The sequence below is a fragment of the Mytilus californianus genome, unplaced genomic scaffold (genome assembly GCF_021869535.1).
Source record: "Mytilus californianus isolate M0D057914Y unplaced genomic scaffold, xbMytCali1.0.p SCAF_58, whole genome shotgun sequence".
Classification (NCBI taxonomy): domain Eukaryota; kingdom Metazoa; phylum Mollusca; class Bivalvia; order Mytilida; family Mytilidae; genus Mytilus; species Mytilus californianus.
In genome coordinates, this window is record NW_026262710.1 from 239,571 (window position 1) to 255,778 (window position 16,208).

Genomic DNA, 16,208 nt, shown 5'->3' on the forward strand with positions numbered 1-16,208 from the left:
AATAAAATCTTATTCTAAATTGCCAATCGATTGTTGTAAGCCAATCAAAAGTACCAATTCTTATGAAACAAACAAAATAGGTGCATTCACTTATATTAAAGTTTATTACTTACAGGATCAAATATAACTTACTTGATAAACAATGCACCACCAACAATTAACAGCAATACACCAACGACAGCTACATACACCCATATAGTCAATTGTCCTTGATTGTCATTATTTTGGTTCCCTGGGAGAAGTAATACTACTGTTAATTTTAAGATTGTTTTTCTCCCTCAGAATAAATAAGAAAATTTATTATACTATTTTATTTAAAGAGATCTTTACTCTGACACATTTGTATAATTTGTCGTATTGTGAATTTATAATATCATATTATTAAGTTATATTTATTACATTTTTGAACATGCATTTTTATATGTTGTGTAGTTTGCCTTATTCTTTTTTTCCTCATCAATCTTGTCTCCATGTAAAAATATGTTGTTGAATATATGGTGCATATTCTCATTATTTGAAAAAAAGAACATGAACTTTTTGCATATACCTTCGGGTCTTTGTGTCAGTGAAATATCTGGTTTATAATGTCTAGTTGCATGTTCTGTTGATATATCAGTAGGCTCTGGGTTGAACAACTTTGAAGATTGTATGTCTGAAATAATCATGCTAACATCTAAAATTAGGGTTAAATAACTTTTTTAAAAGTAAAAACAATAACAAACAGATCAAGAGGCTCTCAAGAGCCTCAATCGCTCACCTGTAAATTTTTGCTTAAATCTTTCATCAATGATTATTTTTGCTTTTCAATATATATTAAAGAATGGCTTAAAACTTCCATTGAAATGTTCTTTGTATCTGTAATATTTTCTTCAAAATCAAAGAAATGCATTTTACCCCTATGTTTCATTTTAGCCATGGTGGCTATGTTTCTTGACGTACAAGAAAATAAAATACATAATTTATACTAGATACTCTGAAACGCATCCAAGTTTGGCTGAAATTGATTCAGCAGTTTCAAAGGAGAAGATTTTTTAAAGAAAGCAAACTAAATGAACAAATTGTGAAAAATTTATTTTAAAGGGCAATAACTCCTTAAGGGGACAATTGACAATTTTGGTCATCGAACTTATTTGTAGATCTTACTTTGCTTAACATTTTTGCTGTTAACAGTTTATCTTTATCATTAATAATATTCAAGATAATAACCAAAATCTGCAAAATTTCATTAAAATTACCAATTAAGTGGCAGCAATCCAACAATGGGTTGTTAGATTCATCTGAAAATTTCTGGGCTGACAGAGCTTGGCCTAATAAACATTTTTACCTCCATCAGATTAGCTCTAAATGCTTTGGTTTTTGAGATATAAGCCAAAAATTGCATTTTACCCCTACGTTCTATTTTTAGCCGAAACAGAAAATAAAACACAAACTTTATTTTTAGATACCCTTAGAATCATTCAGCTTAAGTTTGGTTGGAATTGGTTCAGCAGTTTCAGAGATTTTTCAAAGTTAGAAAACATGATAAACAAAAAGTGTAAAATTGTCCTTAAAGGGCAATAACTCCTTAAGGGGTCAATTGACAATTTTGATCATATTGAACTTATTTGTAGATCTTACCTTGCTGAACATTTTTGCTGTTCACAGTTTATCTTTATCATCAATAATATTCAAGATAATAACCAAAAACTGCAAAATTTCCTTAAAATTACCAATAAAGTGGAAGCAACCCAACAATGGGTTATCAAATTCAACTGAAAATTTCGGGGCTGATAGAACTTCACCTAATGAACACTTGAATCCATGTCAGATTTGCTCTAAATGCTTTGGTTTTTGAGATATAAGTCAAAAACTGCATTTTACCCCTATGTTCTATTTTTAGCCATGGCGGCCATGTTATTTGACGAAACAGTAAATAAAACACAAACTTTATTCTAGATACCCTAAGCATCATTCAGCTTAAGTTTGGTTGGAATTGGTTCAGTAGTTTCAGGGGAGAAGATGTTTGAAATAGTTTACACCAGACGGACGACGACGGACGACGGACGCCAAGTGATGGCAAAAGCTCACCGTTCCTTCCTTCGGAACGGTGAGCTAAAAATTTAATTGGAAAGTCAATATACATAACAGTTGTTTGAGGGATGCGTTCGTAGCTAACCCGTTGCGAGTCAAAATGTTATTACCATAACAAGACTTTCTTTTTCTATGATAAGGTAGTAATTGCTTTTAGTTTACAATTTCTTCAGGTCGGATGAAAAATCCGATAGAAATGTAAATGCTACCTTATTGCTTGTGTGGTAGAACTTGCTTACCTTTCCAGCAGGATTCGTTTTGCTCAAGCTGTATATTTCTGTGTAGTGTGGTTTGGACTGTTGTTTGTATGTTCGTGTTTTTCTGTTGGTCCTTGTGTTGGTTTTTTTTTTTTTTAATTAATGGATTTAAAGGACAGTCAGTTTTATCAAAGTTTAAGAATGAATGAAATCAAAGAATTATTTCAAAAATGAAACATATGTTGCGGATACGTAGGCATGATCATGTCCAACGTCGGTTTGTCTTTTTTTCCCTTTGATAATTCTGTCCACTCATCCTCAATTAAACTTGTACGCTTACATCACTAATAGTCTCAAATAAATGTTCACAGTTTTGATGTATCATATGGATATGATTGCACATGACACGTGTTCCTTCGTCAGGTATGCGCGACCTCTCGGAGATCTTTTGGAGATGTTTATGAATGAATATCTTGTTGTCTGACTACCTTCATTGCAAAGAAATAAAACTACAGAAAGTGAGGTGTATATGCTTTGGAATGGCTGTGTTCAAAAAAAATATATGCAATCCATTGTTTTCTATCTTATTATCCTCACTTTTCATTAGTTAGTTTGGATTACCAAGGAAAAAGTTTTAAAAAGAAAATCATTTCCGAGTGTCTTTTCCGTTATACGATTTTGATATATGTAAATACTTCCGTTTGTCATGTATGGATATGTAAGCACATGTTAAGTTATTAAAAAGATATAAGACTAATATAAGTTACATATCAAAACTACAATAAACCACAAAACATGCAACATGCAAGTCTTCAACGGTACACATGCAACTAAACCGTAACGTCAAGCTCTTTTAGACAAGAAAAATAATTCGACAGATACTACTAAAAATATAATATTACTACCGATTTTTTTAATGAAAGAACATCATTACGAAACAACAAATACCAATGACAATATTACTGACTTGGGACCGGTACATTTTTAGTTTCAAAATTAAAGTTAATATATGTAGTACAGTGCATGTTATTCTTTCCTAGAGACATGATTGTTCACCAAATTCATTTAGAAAAAAGAAAAGTATATTCCGAAACTCCACGGTTTTTGCCGGCGTTCATGTTGCGCAATATGTAGTTTTCTATTTAAATTAATAAAATTTTATTGCATTTATCAAACAATAGGATTTGACACAAGTTATTACAACTTATATTAAGTCCTCTCCTTTCATATACAATAAACATATATGATGAAAACAAACACATACATAATATATAGCGTAACTTATAGAAAATAAAGGAAGAAATCACACATTGGCATGGCAACAAAAAAAGCAAATAGGACAGATAGAAAAAAGAAAGCTGCTGACTTAGAATGTTTAAATCTTTTAGACTATTTACTGAAATAACGAACTTTATCAAAAATTTTAGAGTTAGTTTCGTAATTATATGCATCTTTTCCAAACAATAGCGTTTCAATGTCAATGTGTATGTTCATATTTATAAGTTCATTAACCAGAGATATTCTTTGGTTATAATATAATTGGCATTCTAGAAAGTAATGGATGGCATCTTCAACAGGAGAACAGCATGAGCATTTAGAATCATTCACTACATTTATCTTATTTAAGGTAGCACAATACAAAAGCAACTAAATTTTATCAAAATTTCATTATCAGCTGTTTTTGTTGCTTCTTATTAGTCCAAAACCACAGAAGAAAAATATAGTTCCATATCTTGCACTGTTAATGAGTTTTGATGACAATTAGTTTAATAAACAAATGCACGTGTCTGACTGATACAAGATAAGAACATGTTGGCAGTACTTTGTGGTTAATCAATAGAATTATTTAATGAACTGCACTGGTGCCTAAGTCTTGTATGCAGTATATTAAATTTCTAGACCCTTCACCATAATATGTTGGAGGTTTAAATGGTTCACCCTTTATTTTTCGTTTAAATTGTGGGATATTTGGTGCGTTTCTTATAGTTGGATTTAAATTATTCCATATTCTGACAGTAGATGGTACAAATGACTTTTCAGTTATTCGTAGTCTACATCTAAGGGTATATAATCATCATTATTTCTTAGGTTGTATCCACTGACATCAGATAAAACTGGAGGTAGACAGTCGATTAAATATTGGGGACAAAATTTAATTTGCATTTGATAGAAAATTGTTAATTTTCCTTGTCTACGGCTTTCTGCTAAAGTTTCCCAGCCCGTTTCAAAATATAAGGATTCTAAACTTGAAAATTTTGTAAGCCCTGTTACTATCCTTGCAGCTTCTAGATGTATTTTTTCTAGTTTATCAGATTCATATTCAAAACACCCATCCCATACTTCGCATCCATATTCCAATAGTAGTGTTATAAAAGTGACATAGATATTAGATAAGCTTTTTTTAGAAAGTGTAAATTTTAGTTTCCTCAGTACATTTACTTGTTTTAATGCAGACTTTGTAATATTATTTATATGGCTGGTCCAGTTTCCATCTGATGAAAGTGTGACACCTAAATGCTTGTGACATTTAACAGTTTCAACGTTTTCACCATTAAATAAAATATTCATTTCTGGTGGTTTAACATTTGCAATTACCAATGCTTTAGTTTTCTTTGGATTAAAATCTACCAACCGTTTTTTGGCCCATTCATTTAAACTAAAAAGGTCTTTATTAATATCACTTTCAACTGTTTGAAAGTTGCTACCAGAATATGAGAGAGGTGTCGTCTGCAAATAAACGGGATAGGTTATGGAGATTATCTGTAATGTCATTAATATATATAATAGAAATAGTAGAGGACCCAATACAGAGCCCTGCGGATCTCCTGCCTTGATTTCGCATTGAGTTGAAGTTTCATTGTTTATAAAAACAACTTGCTGTCTGTTGCTGATATAGTCCTTAACCCAGTATAAAAGCTTACCGGATATTCCATACGAAAGTAGTTTTTGAATAAGGCCTACATGCCAGATTCTCTCAAAGGCTTTTGATATATCACAAAATACTGTAATGGTAGATAACTTTTTGTCTAGGTTTTGACAAACCCTATGATAGATTTCCAAGAGTTGGTAAATAATTGAGTGGCCTTTAAGAAATCCTGACTGGTATGCATAAAATAATGAGTGCTCTAATATATAATTATAAATATGTTTATACACTACTCTTTCCATTACCTTCCCTACAGAACTCAATAAAATATTGGTCTATAATTTGAAGGAATTGATTTATCCTCTTTTTTAAAAGAAGCCATAACTCCTGGCAAGTTTCCATTGTGTTGGAAACTTACCAGCTTTAAGTTAATTATTGAATAGAATCAGTAGAGGTTTATTAACAGAATCCGCGGTTCCTTACATCATCTGATGGCCATTTAAATCATTACCACATGCTTTGCCTATTTTCAACGTTTTTAGTATATCTTTAATATCTTGCTCGATTATTACCAAATCAGACAAAGAGAAATTGGTTCTGGGTTTTATAATTGGTGTATCATGGTTAGTATCATTGTATACCGTTTCGTTTAATATCAAATAGTGGTGGAATAGTATAATTACTATTTGTTCTCTTTAAAAGTTTTTTTAATAAGAGAACAATAAGCATTTGAATCGGTTTTCGATATAGAGTCGACAAGTTCATTGGCACTTAAGAAAACTGCTCGCGGGTGTATTTTATCATATTATTAACTTTGTTTCGCTGAAATTTGTACTTTAATAAGAGCATGGTTGGTTTAGGTTTTCCTATGCACAGAATGTAGACGATTCTGGATTCTGATTTCCCTTCTGATTTCCGAATCAAACCAAGGTTTATCGTTAGGTCTGACAAGAATTGCTTTGGACGGTATATGTTTCCGTATCATCCGTAGTTTTCTATGTAGTATGCTTATATGCTTGTGGACTATTGTAATAATCTGCTCGTCTTCATTTTAAAAAGAGATGCTGTCCGTATTCCTTTGACTTATATTTTTCATTATTCCTTGCATATTATTTCTTTTTTTTTTGTCTTATAAAATATTTCCTTACGAACTTTGTTAATTACTGGCTATTCATTAGTACAGCATTTTATTTTTAACGTTATAGTGAGAGCGACGTGATGTGGTATACAGTAGTTACTTAGTTTACGATTGAAAAAATTGTCCCCATTACACATAAATGATACATTTTGATTTTAAATGTATCGCTGGCAACAGTGCACATTACCTTCTGTAGTATCATATAAATTTTCTGTCGTAGTTGATAAATGTTCTCCACACCCATAAATGTGATGACATCTACAAATATATTCAGCATATAATGTCTGTTAAAATGATGAACCATTATTAGAATCAAAAATTTAACTTTCATATACATATCCCGTTTGTATATGTTGACGAAGAGCTGATATCGTCCCTATAATCTATTTGCATTTTGTTGGTTTTTTGGGGTTTTTTTTTGTTTATTTTGCCATTGGGAATTTATCTCATTGACGTATATTCTACATCAAATTTTATCCATATGGAACATGGTCGGTTGTTTAGAAGGTAAATTACCGTTTTGTTTTGCATTATTTTATATCATAGATATATGAAGATGAGGTATGAGTGCCAATGAGACAACTCTCCATCCAAGTCACAATTTGTAAAAGTAAACCATTATAGGTCAAAGTACGGCCTTCAACACGGAGCCTTGGCTCACACCGAACAGCAAGCTATAAAGGACCCCAAAATGACTAGTGTAAAACCATCCAAACTTGAAAACCAACGGTCTAATCTATATAAAAAACGACAAACGAGAAACACTTATGAACCACATCAACAAACGACAACCACTGAACATCAGGTTCCTGACTTAGGACAGGTGCAAACAAATGCATGTTTCAAGAACGTGTACAAAAATTTCAACAACACACTTAAATTACGGTTTAACAAATACTACTACCTTAAAACACGATTAAACAGATACTACTTCATGTCTCTTGCACATGATGACAACTAGCTTTAAAGCTGTTGTTAGATCTAAATCGAAGTTTTTGTTTTAACTTACAAAGTTTGTCCAAAAGTATGAATGTATCGCTATAAGAACTACCATCAAGTGCAAGAAGTCCATACTGTGACTAGTATATCATCAAAGAAAAATTAACAGTCAAGTTATATGTTCTCCGATTAGGACAAACTGTTTCCACTATGAAATTGAAAATTTCTCCCTGTTGTAGAACTCAAATTACAGCAAAGCTGAATAACTACCAAACGAATCACAATTTAACAGATATTTTTGATAGTACATGTATCTGAAGATATCAGATTTTTTTGGGGTCAATTTTCCTTTTTTAGGGTATATTCATTTGTATTGTCCCTATCCTAGAGAGCTTATATTAATCGGCTGTGTGCGCATGTTTGTGTCATGGACTAAAATGAACAAAATGTCACTATCAGTAGAAAAGTTTTAAAATATCAAATCAAGGATGCTACATAATGAATTGGCTAATTTTTAAGGAATGATTATGGAAGCTTCATTTAACTCTGAGTAATTTTGAAGTCTGCTGTCTGCTTCTGATACAAGCTAGTATATGACCAGTGGATATTTGCCTATTTTTAATAGACGAACATTTTGTCTCAGTATTGTTTTCCAATCTTTAAATATTGCATTTTTAAAATAAGAGTTATTAAGCAGGATTTCAATACCATCAGATGATCATATATCAGTTTAAGATAGATCATAAGTATATATTTTTTGAGACAGAATTTTCTTATAATTTGCCAAAATGAAGATTTTACTATGCTCTTTTCAAAAATATAATAAAAAGTATTGGTCACCGTGCTATTTTTCAAGCTATTAGTCGTTGAAAATTGCCTAAATTTGGTTAGATTGTTCATGAAAAAACACATTTGTGTGCATAAAAAAATTTCTATGAGATACAATTTTGAAATAAATTGTGAGAAGATATGCTAACTTTATAATATGTTTTAAGAAAATAAAAAGAAAAAATGGTGTCACCGAACTTGTTTTCTTGCTACAAAATTACCCTATTAGTCCAGTATAAATTTTTTTACTAAAAGAGTTATCTCCCCTTAAATGGCTCATTTGAAAAAATTATTCTAAAAAAAAAAAAAAAATGATATTTGTTTAAATATTTTGAATAATACAATAAATCACCAAGTCTTCTTTATATAAATAAATAGTCTAACCATTAAATTGCAAATCTGTCTCCAAATTTGCAGATTTGGGCAAATAACTAGACCGATTTTGTACTGCGATTGTACAATCCAAGATGGCGGTATACCATGAATCTACCTTAATTGCCTGCATTCCTTGAAACGTTAGATGGTATAGTATTTGAGTATTCACGAAGCTGTGTTTAAAGAGATAATTGAATTAAGTATGTTTTGTTGTTCCTTTATGGATACATTTGTACTGCGCATAGTTAACTGGCATGAAAATACAGATAGTAATACATTTATTAAAATTTGCTGTTATGAAATTTTTTAAATCAATTTAGATTACAGAATGCATCTCCCTAGCTCTGATTCTTTGTCCGTGTTTGTCTTTACTGTCGGTCCTTTTGTTTTTGTTTTAGTCAGCTCTTCAAAAAAAATGAAAACAACACGTTATAAATTCAACATTTGAATTAAGTTTTGGATTTTCAAATTTTCAAAAACTTTAGCCTCGACCATCACTCAAAAGCCAATTGTCTAAATGCTCATATGGTCCATTAAAATTGGTACCTCCTATGCAAATTCGAAAGTCCCTTCTATGTATTGGCTTTCTAAAATTCCCCAAAAAAAAACGGTTCATATTTCGTTTCTTCTCGGAATCAAGTAGGTGTTCTACGACTATTCTGTCTAGGCTGTTAACTAGTTCCCTTATTCACATTTAAGAACTTGCTATTATTTTTTGCAATAGGCATAAAGCATATGAGAATAATTGAATGAACTATTTTTGGAGTATGAAAAACTCCTTGGATGTTTTTTGGATGAATTACGTGCTTTTGATTGCCTGTTCTATTCGGTTGACAGTTATGCTTTTTCGACTCTGTACACTACACAACCACATAATCTTATCAAACAGAAGTTCTCTGAATTAGTTAAATGGTCATTTGAAAATCTGGTTGCACATTTATTTGCTGTTATATAAAGCCTTCTTCTGTAAAGAAAAAGGGAAATGTTCTACATAATTTTATACTAACTGGAATTGTGATGAGATGATTAAAGTTTTAAATGTTCTCCTTGACAGCATCTATGTACGTTTCAGCAATAAAGTTTATCGACAGGTTGTAGGTATTCCTATGGACACCAATTGCGCCCCGTTAATAGCAGATTTTTTTCCTCTATTGTTATGAATCACAGTTTATGGCCAAACTCAGTAAAGATCCGTCTAAATTACATTAAATAGATAAATTTTGAAATACTTACTTGTCTTGGTGATATATAATCTTACAACAGAAATTTACCAAAAGATTCTTAATTTGAATAAATCTAATACAGACAGTTATAATTGTCCTTTTTCTAGATTTGGATATTTCAGTTTCACACGGGAAACTCTATACAAAAATTTACGTCAAAAGAGACTTTTTTTCGTTCCCGATTGGTAAACGTTCCTTTTTGGACGGTGATGTCCCTTTGGCCCCTTCTTACGGTTTGTATATTTCACAAAGTGATCGCTATGCCGTGTCTGTAGTCGCGTTTAAGACTTTAATTAACGTAAAGTGTGTATAACTGGTAAATCAATACGTCAGGGATTTCGTTTCCACAGTTTAATTAAAATCTTCACCAAATTCTTTCATAGATACAAAGATTTGATTAGGAAGTATGACATTGCCTGTTGATCGAATTCTTATTAAAATCACGATATCACCTGGCACATCCTAATTTTTACGATGATGTTGTTTATAGAGCCCGTAAATTTAGATACGATTCATGTAAACTACGTGATCCTTTGAATTAACTTATTCTTAAAGGTTATCAATTTAATATAGTAGTAACATTTTTAAATATTGTTTTCATCGGTACTAACATAGATTTTGTTTTCGAAAAATTAAAACATAACTAAATATATATTGCTATATATATGTACAGTTATGGGAACTCTTTATCCTGCATCCTGTCGATTCTGTTTACTTATATTTTGGCACTGTACAAGGTCATGCGTTTCTCATACTGTTAATGACGTCTTTATACTAAATCCGTTGGTTGTGTACTGATTGATACTTTAATCTGAGAGAACATGGTTTATTTATTAGTTTTAATTGGTTTTGAACTAGCTTTCAGTAACTGCGGGTCCTCTTATATCGGTGCTTTGTGTCTATTGTTTTTATGTTAGTTGTTTTGTGCCTCGTACCGATCTTTTGATTTACCAATTGCAACTGATTTTTACAGTTTGTTCTTATGTTGTGTTGTAAGACCACTGTCCCGGGTTAGGGGAGGGTTGAGCGCTCATAAACATGCTTAACTCTGCCACATTCTTTATGTGCCTTTTCCAAGTCAGGCCTGTAGTTAAGTGGTTGTCGTTGGTTCATGTCTGTCGTAAATTGTTTTGTTATAAAACAGGGCTGCCCTTAGTTTTCTCGTTTGAATTGTTTCACAATATCATGTTGGAGTCTTTTATTGCCGACTATACGGTTTTCTCATTGTTGATGGCCGTACGGTTGCTTATAATTGCTTATATCCTCTCCATTTGAACTCTGTTGGATAGTTGTCTCATTGGCAATCATACCACATCTCAGTCCTTATTTTTATACCGTTAATTTCATTACCCTCACTTGGTCGATACCTCTGCTACTGGACTGTGAGTCCCCAAGGGTATTACCAACACAGTAGCAATTACGTTGGTACCAGCATGAACATACGGATATTGTTTAATTGATTTCTGTTGTAATTTTTTTTAGAAATAATTTAAAATTAAGGAAGGTATTTCCCTTATGCACACCTGTATTCTTTGTCCGGGTCTGTCTTTACTTTTTGTCCTTTTTTGTTTTATCATCGGTTCCACGTTTGTTCTTCAAAAATTTTGAGGAGCAACAATTAAGAGACGTTAATTCAGAAATGCTCATATGGTGCAAAAAAATTGGTACCGTTAATGTTTTTTACTGTGCCATTTGCTTATCCACTATTTTTCGACACAAGGAAAAACACTCAAAGCCAATATAACTCGCAGCTAGCTCAGTTACTTATTCTTAGTTTGGAATCTCCTTAGTGTTCTTCAATAAATTTTGTTTTGTTTTGTGTAAACGTTTTTGCTGCGTTGCATCATTCATCCCAATTATATGAATATCTTAACTGAAACGATTTAGAGCTTGGAAGTTTCAATCGTTGTAAACGATATGTGACCTAAATATATTTACTTTTATGGACTTTTAAATGTCTTTCTCATATTTTCTTCATTCTTATTTCATTAATTATAATAAATACGTTTCTCCAAAGTATCATGTATCTTTCATACATTAGTTTAGAAACAGCTACAGTTTAAGTTCGTCTCAAATAAATATTGACACTAGTATACTCTTATTATATAGCGAATTTCTGATTTATTTCTGTTATTTTCACATTTAAGAAATTAGTCGATTTTGGACAACTTCAGTTATTTCGTCTTCACCTTATTATACATAAGGTTTGACCAAAAGTTGGAACATATGTCATATTGTGTTACTTAAACAATGATAATTTTGAACACGTTTTATCAGGTGTACTTTCGTCAAGAGATAACATCACTACAGATCAGATTAGCAAATGTGCTCCTGAAAAATACATTTTGTGATAACCTTGAAGTGACATATCATTTAATTTACACCAATAAGCAATATACTTAAATGAAGAAAGTTCGTGACTAATTTATCTATCCAGTACAATCTTTTTATGCATTTTCCAAATTGATTCTATAAAAAAGTAAACAAAGAGCGCAAAATCACTCGTAGAGTCGTCTGTGTCCTGCAAAAGTAATTTCCTTAACAGGTCAGATGTACATTATGTGTAAATAGAAAATTTATTTTTCTAAATTTATTCTGTCGAGTGTTTCATGGAGTATTAAATATCTGATAAAATATAAATATGATTAAAAGTATGATGTTAAGATTATTAATACTAATTGCAACTGTCAGCATTTTGATAAAGATTGATAACAGTTAAAGTGTGTAGAAAGGTAAAGAGTATCTTCAATTCACCTCTTGCATTCACATAAGTTTTCACACTGCTTTCCATAAAAGGGAGCAATGCAGTTAAAGCGGCAGTTTTCCCCATAAGAGCCAGATGGACATTCTGCAAAGAGAAAAAAAACCACAACAATTGCTTAAATTTACGTCATTTGTTCTCTGGTGGAAAGTTGTCTCTTGGCAACCATACCACATACCTTATGTTTTTTACATATATTTTTTTATATAAAATCTGAGTTTAAAGCGCATCGTAAACCATTAACAGAAATGATTGTGCACCAACAATTCCCTAATATTATGAGTTAATAAAAGTTCAACATACATTCTCGTTCTATTTGATACATAAAATGTCTTTACATCAAGTTATTGATTTACCACTACTTCCATACATGTATAATCTGCATTTATCGTATTGATATGCATCAGGACTATGGTCGCCTGTTGTCACCGGTTGTACATATATTTTTTAGTTTATCGCACAATAGATATTAAAAAGGAAAATCAGAATATTTTTACCATCACAATTTCAGGCCACTCTTTATTGTTATATTTGGTACGAAAGCAATATTTGTTCATGATTGCTATTTGTTCGTAAATTAGTACTTCCAATAAGCTAGTAGTGTTAAATCATAGTGCTACATTTTTATTTTATTTTTAGTTCAAAAATAACAAATCGATGGCTACATGATGCCCAACTACATATAGTAGTAAATTGACGAACGAGCGATTTGTTTCCTCTTTTTACCAATCATCTCACTCTTGTTGTTAATGTAACGAAAATCGGTCATAGTTCATTTATTTTGATGTGAAATACCAGTTGTCTTTTCCTATTTATTGTGTTTCTATATGTATATAAGTTTCTCCATAGTTGGAGCACCATCTGTTACTTAAAACACCCCTAAAGTTGGTATAGTCTTGATTTTCACCCCTTTAAGTATAATGGACTGATCCAGATGGTAGTATATAAACCAGCTCAAGACAGAGAAACCGACCGTGCAAGGGCTGTATAGCCAGTCAAGGTCGTTAAAAACTTCCATTTGTTGTTGAAACTTTGTCATTTTTATGTGGACCGTTGAAGTGATAACATCAGGGATTATTTTCCAACTGGTAAGTAGAGTGAATTAAGTGATTCCAAAGGATATATATGAATAGTGTTCGGACTTATATGTGGATATTGCAATAGTGATTGTGATATAAAGTGAAACTTATATAATAATTTATTTGTATACTTGCTGGTGTTGCAAGTTGTACTATGTGAAGTGTGGATACTTCATAGATTTGTATTAGTGAGAATACAAGGTGTATACTTGCTGGTGTTGCAAGTTGTACTATGTGTAATATTGTGGAAGTGTATTAGTGAAAGTGCACTGTGTTAAACCTTACCAGTTTGGATAATATTCATTGTGTGGGAACTCAAAGGGATAGTTAGTTTATATATATATTCCTTGTGCATTGAAGGATTTGTGCATGTGTAATTGTGTCATTGTGTTATTGTGGTTAGTTGCAGACTAACAAGGTGATACTACATATTGGTGGACGTTGTAAATAGAAGTTGTATATAATGTGATTTTGTGTTCATACGTTTTGTGTGATACTTACTTGATGCATGTTGCAAAGTAATCTGTTGGTGACATTGTGTAATAAAGGGCTGTATGCATGTTGCATAGTAATCTGTTAGTGACATTGTGAATAAATCGGTCTGATACATGTTGCATAGTGATTGCATAGTGACATTGTGTATATATATTCTGTTATGATACATTGTGAATGAGGTACTTCACCTTGCATTTTGATTTATGTGCATTGTGCTGTGTATATATTTTTCGTTGTAAATCCATTTATGGATGTGTTGATTGTTTTGAATAGGACAACTGGTTGTGGTGAAAATTTGTGTTTAACACTTGAAATCCTGATTTATTCAGATACGGATCCATTGATCGCCCGTTACACGTTACACTAATATGAATAAAAGAAGATATGGGATATATGTCAGAGAAACAACAACCTGTTAACATTAAAATGGCACCAGGAAGTCAAAAACATAACCTTCTTACATAGGCAGGTGTCTATCAAAATGTCAATCTATAAATCGTCTATAGAAAATAAGTGAATAAATTCACATGAGATTATCAAAGACCTGTTATCAACTCCAAAATGACAATAACACATTTACATAAAGACTATCACCAACGATGTTTCTGACTAGGGACAGACAAAAGCATATGTGGCTGTGTAAGATTTGTTTTTCGATATTACAAAAGTCACCAATTTTATCTCGATCAGTGTACTAAAAATGGCACACGCAAGCATACGATTAAAATAAGTACAGAAAGGCAATTAACTCTAAAATAACAGTTTAATAGCTACATTTGTAACAAAAAGAATAAATGTCCGCAGGACGCAATGCCCCGCACCCCACTGTGACATTTCCATGTTCAGTGAATCATGAAATCTGGGTCAACGTCCTAATTTGCCATAAATATTAAACAGTTCAACTTATAATGAACATGTGTACAAGTTTCAAGTTGATATGCCACAAATTAACTTAAATACTTAAAACCAAAACTGTCGTCTACTATGTTTTCATGTTCATTTTGAAACCACCATTAAAAATAAAGAACAATTTGCTAGAAATTGCAACAATTATACATAATCTGTACTTCTAGATGTTTATATATGAATACAAGAAGTGTAATACAAAAACAAAACGAGGCAGGGCCCATTAAGGAAATAATGCATATATATTTCCATAGAGGCCACAACTGGCATCAGACGACAAAGTCAGATTGCAAATTGCATCTTATCACTTTATTATAAACAATATGTATTGTATCTTTACACCGGTAAACTACTGTTGCCTCTATTTCATCAGTTTTATATATTTCTGGTATAGTGTGCAAATGCATTCCAACATGTGATGCTGTTGGTATGTATCGTTGTCATATATCGGTAGCACACTAGCTTTTCGTGCACAATGATACAACTAGATTGATCAATTCGGATTCAGAAGAAGTTCAAGGCAGATTATGTTTTGATTCCAAATCAAAACGGTTTGAGACAAAAGTCATTTCAGGACTTGATGTATACTAAAAGAACCAACACTCTGGAAGAAATGATTGAAATCCATGCAACTATGTTTGCTCAGCATTTTCAGCACTTTCCCCTTTATACAAGAACAAGCTAGCTTGTATGCGCATGTTAGTCTTTATTTATAAATGATAGCCATCTTTGATTTCGTATCTGCATTATAATCTGATATCTTTACATGCATGCTTACTATTGGCTTTGTATGTGAAAACAACAGATTTTTAAAATAATAAATAAGAAATTACTTATGTTTATAAACCTCAGTATCTTTACAATATAAAAACCAAAGGAAGCAAACTGGATCAAACTGTAATTGTTTTGGTTTTTTTTAATTTTAATGTTTATTCAACGAAAGGCACGCAAAATAACTGGTAAATATAAGCCATTTTTTAAAATTTCGTTTAAAAACATGATAATTGGGCAAAATAATTAAATGTATTAAACAAAAACACATTTTCTAAAGATCATCTACATGAAATTTATATGAAAAAGCTTGCACTATAAATATTGTCAAACAAGCATTTTTAACAAGTCTCTTAAAAATAAGTAATTTAAACCAGCTATTGAACTTGGTAGAGGACAGAATTTACATTATGATTTTATTAAAAACTTTCGAGAGAAAATAAGGGAGCAACCATTTAACTTCAAGGGGGGTTACGGTTTTTTGTCCGAGTCAGAAATTTATTTTCGCGCTATAAATAAAAAAAAATGTCTTCAAAATTTAAACACTATAAGGTATGGGG

At 31.6% G+C, this 16,208-nt stretch overlaps 1 protein-coding gene across 1 annotated transcript in view; it reads right to left on the reverse strand.

Annotated features, from left to right (window-relative positions):
• LOC127704113 (uncharacterized) overlaps positions 1 to 16,208 on the reverse strand; it is an 82,873-nt gene that overhangs the window by 11,711 nt on the left and 54,954 nt on the right. The window contains exons 3-6 of the mRNA XM_052208013.1: positions 12,391 to 12,484; positions 6,459 to 6,529; positions 548 to 652; positions 133 to 232 (exon numbers count right to left, since the gene is read on the reverse strand). Of these exons, the coding sequence (XP_052063973.1) occupies positions 133 to 232; positions 548 to 652; positions 6,459 to 6,529; positions 12,391 to 12,484 (370 nt within the window). The remainder of the gene's footprint in view (positions 1 to 132; positions 233 to 547; positions 653 to 6,458; positions 6,530 to 12,390; positions 12,485 to 16,208) is intronic.